The following is a 3,835-nucleotide window of genomic DNA, read 5'->3' on the forward strand; positions in this document are numbered from 1 at the left end:
GTATATAATATAATATATAGTACTATGTTATAGAATACAAATTCACAATATAAGTTAGCAACATTACAAATAAGTGATTTGACATTGAAGAGGATAAAACGCAAGCAAGAACAAAATAGCTAGATTGAAGACATAAAACTCAAGAGTAAATTACAAAAACTTGTTAATGTACAATTTCAACCCCACCACCACCGAAGAACATCAGAAATTTTAAACAACCTAAAAGACAATGTTGTTTGGTAAACATTTGAACAATAAAATAAACCCCTTAGTAAAGTACCACAATACCCCTACAACATCTAAATAAAAATAAAAACACTATTTATCCCACCTTTTGTTTTCATTTTTATTCCAATATCACTACTTTAGTTTGACCTAAACTCGTGACTAGAATCACACTTCACTGGCCGCCATTGACGGGTAACTTCGTTAGCAATTTTAAGTGCATCACATGTCGTTCCAAGAAGACCTCTTCGAGTAAACCCGACCGTAAACAACCCGTTCTCCCCTTTCCATCCATTTGGAAAAGGCGTTTTCGGCATTCCATGCTCAGTAAAAAAATCACTACCCTGTATCATAATAAAAAAATTAGTTGGACATAAAAAATATAAATACTTTTTGCTTTTATACATATTTATATTTTACCCTTTCTAAAAAATAAAATAAAATAAAAACTATAAATATATTTTAATACTAAATAGGTGACGTATGTTTGTAATATGTGGGTCCTACTCAATGACCAAACTCATTGTGAAGGACAAAATAATGAGATCATTATAAGCACAACACATTTCAATTCGGATTCTTTCTCCAGAAAACATCAGAAAAAGAATATTTTTATATGCTAATCCATATTCCATAATATATTTACTAAAACCAGAATAGTAGTGCTATAATGATTGTACAATATGCATCAAAAGATGTACATTACTCTCTTGATTTAGAAACTCAGTTTATATCATCAATATGTACATTCTTAAAACCATTTTTATGAAGAAAAAATGACACAATATGAGGGAATATAATCATGAAAATAGTTAGTGATAGTAACTCATCATAAAATGCCAACAAAAATGTTAAGATATTGAGAATCATCCAAACAAGTGCCATCAGTTTTTCACTTTTTTTTTTCACTAGTAACTATTTTGTGGGCTTCTTAATGTGTAAGCTTGGAAAGTGATGTGAGATTGAGAATAAGATAAAAATCATTAATCAAGTTTCTATTTAAAAATCATGAAAATAAACATTTTAAGTATAGTAGATAAGTGACATGCAAATAAAAAATAAAAAGTTAATCAAATTTGTACATTTAAATAAATATTTCATAAAACTTAGATATAAAATAGATTCATTTATTAATTTCATGTATGTCATAACTATAGATTTAAAAAAAAAGTAACTCCAAATTTAACATATAAATATACCTAAAATATTATTATCATAACTTTCATTTTGATTATTGAAAAACAAAATTAAATTGATTTGTCATTATTGGTGTCATGAAATCTACCTTGAGCCAAAATGGCACATTGCTCTTGTATCCTGTTGCCAATACAATGGAGTCAAATGCAATTTGTTGACCATCCATAAATTTGGCTCCATTTCTAGTGATTTCTCTCACTCCTTGCTCCACCACCTAGAAACATTCCAATAAATCACAACAAAAGTTAAAAATACTTGCATTGTACAACTCATTAACCTATGTGTCAGGGAATCTTTGGATAGTTACCTTGATGTTACCGGATTTGATTAGAGATAAAGCTCCGGTGTCTAGCACCGGCGTCTTTCCGGTGGCATTTTTGAGCTCAAGAGGCCCGGTTTTTGGCCTGCGTAGGCCGAGTTTCTCGGTGTTTCCAAGTGTTAAGTTGGCCATAAACAAGATCAATCTGTCCACCACCCTTAGAGGTAGCCATTTGAGAAGTGCCATAGCTATTCCAAATGTGGTCATCCCAAACATCTCTCTTGGTAAAACATGAACCTACAACAACACAAATGACCACAAAAGTCAAAATATTTCACTAAAATTCAATGTACAAGCTTTTAAGGATGCAATACAACTACTTCTTGATTTCAAACACTATTTGACTAATATTTTTTTGAACAAAAAAAATATCCATATGCAAAAAGGGAACTAAAAGGCAAATGGGATTGAGTTTGACATAGAAAATTAGAGAAATGACACCCTAATCATAAACACACACATCTACATAAATAATATACTTATACAACTTTAAAGCATGTGACACAACAACTTCTAGATTTCAAACACTATTTAACTAAACTTTACTTGAACTAAAAAAATACCCATTTTAAAAAAAGTGAACTAAAAGTCTAAAAGGCATATGGGATTGACTTTCACATACAACATTATAAAAAAAAACTATACCAATCATACCCTAATCATACACACACACAACACCTTCAAACACACACTAAAAACAAAAGTGTTATGATGATGATGAACATGAACTTACAGAATTTCTAACCACCATAAAAGGACTTGCATTGTAACGGCAAAGGTCCAAACTAACTTCCATACCAGAATTCCCACACCCAACAACCAACACCCTTTGCTCCCTAAACTCACAACCACTTTTATACTCACTTGTATGCCTAACCACCCCTTCAAACCTCTCAATCCCTTGAATCTCCGGCACCACCGCCTCCGCATTCTCTCCGGTAGCCACCACTAACCACCGTGAAACATAAACTAAATCTTGTGTACACACTTTCCACACACCATCTTTACTATCAAACTCAGCACTACTCACTGACTGGTTAAACTTTGGCTTGATGTCAAAGTGGTTTGCATAAGCTTCCATGTAGGAAACAAACTGTTTTTTAGAAGGGTATTTTGGGAAATTCTTAGGGTAACCAAACAATGGAAGCTCACAAAACTGTTTAGGGAGATGAAGCTTTAACCTATCATAAGTTTTATATTGCCATAAAGATGCAATGCAGTCACTTCTTTCAAGAACAAGTGAAGGGATCCCTTGTTCTTTAAGACAAGCTGCAACTGCTATACCAGAAGGACCAGCACCCACTATGATTGGGCCATCAGATTTCATCAAAATTTTATCTTTTTCACTACCCATTATAGATTTAACAAGAAAGATTATAACCCAGAAAAGATTTGAGCCAAAATGTTGAAAATCTTGAAAAAAAGGTTGTTTTTTTTTTTCAAGAAAGCTGTGTTTTTGTTCTGGTTTGGTTTGGAGACTGAGAGTTTAAGAGGGTGTTTGAGTGAATGGAAATGTGGGTTTTTTTTTTTTCTTCTTTAACTGACGGTATTTAAATGTGGACAGAGAGGGGGTTGTGGAAATATGGAGGCGTGTAAAGTAAAGGAAAGGATTTGGTTCACTTTCTCAAGGCTCTTTCTTCAAAGGCTTTTTCTGTGCAGAGAAAAAGGGGATTTGAAGTGAAGTGAAGTGAAGAAGGGAGGGAAAGCTATAAATACATTTATGTGGATGACTGTGTGTAGTTGAGTTGAATTTATAAGCCAGATTCACCACCTCATGCCTATCACCCTATAGGTGGGGTGGCAAGGATGGTTTTTAATTTTGGTTTATTTTAACGATGAGAATCTGTTATTGAAAAACTTATTTATTTACCGTATAAGATAAACCACAGTTTAGTTTTTTTTTTTTTGAACGTCAAAACTTCTATATATCAAAATATTGACACCGGGCCAGCAAGGAACTTGATAGCGAAGGATTACAATATAGCGTCACGAATATTAAAATCCAACCATCTAGCCCAATTAATATTACAAAATTTCGACGTACTCGTAATCTAAAAGTATGAGTTTTCTTTGATGCTATCCGCCGGTCTATTA

At 32.8% G+C, this 3,835-nt stretch overlaps 1 protein-coding gene across 1 annotated transcript; it reads right to left on the reverse strand.

The window, feature by feature from the left end:
* Positions 1-235: 235 nt before the first annotated feature.
* LOC110891428 (probable indole-3-pyruvate monooxygenase YUCCA4) lies at positions 236-3,553 on the reverse strand. Its single transcript, XM_022139118.2, has 4 exons — positions 2,475-3,553; positions 1,730-1,978; positions 1,511-1,636; positions 236-569 (listed from the first exon to the last, which is right to left on the reverse strand). The coding sequence occupies exons 1-4, from the start codon at positions 3,093-3,095 to the stop codon at positions 366-368; spliced, it is 1,200 nt and encodes a 399-aa protein (XP_021994810.1). The 5' UTR covers positions 3,096-3,553; the 3' UTR covers positions 236-365.
* Between the last annotated feature and the right edge of the window lie 282 nt (positions 3,554-3,835).

Source organism: Helianthus annuus, chromosome 11 (assembly GCF_002127325.2).
Source record: "Helianthus annuus cultivar XRQ/B chromosome 11, HanXRQr2.0-SUNRISE, whole genome shotgun sequence".
Taxonomy (NCBI): Eukaryota; Viridiplantae; Streptophyta; class Magnoliopsida; order Asterales; family Asteraceae; genus Helianthus; species Helianthus annuus.

What these genes read in the sequence shown, in the direction of transcription:
- LOC110891428 (XM_022139118.2), bottom strand. Translation starts at nt 3,095, where the DNA reads ATGGGTAGTGAAAAAGATAAAATTTTGATGAAATCTGATGGCCCAATC. An exon ending in TTATGGTGGTTAGAAATTCT is followed by an intron (nt 1,979 to 2,474) that starts GTAAGTTCATGT and finishes GTGTTGTTGTAG; the next exon opens with GTTCATGTTTTACCAAGAGA. An exon ending in TCAAATCCGGTAACATCAAG is followed by an intron (nt 1,637 to 1,729) that starts GTAACTATCCAA and finishes GAATGTTTCTAG; the next exon opens with GTGGTGGAGCAAGGAGTGAG.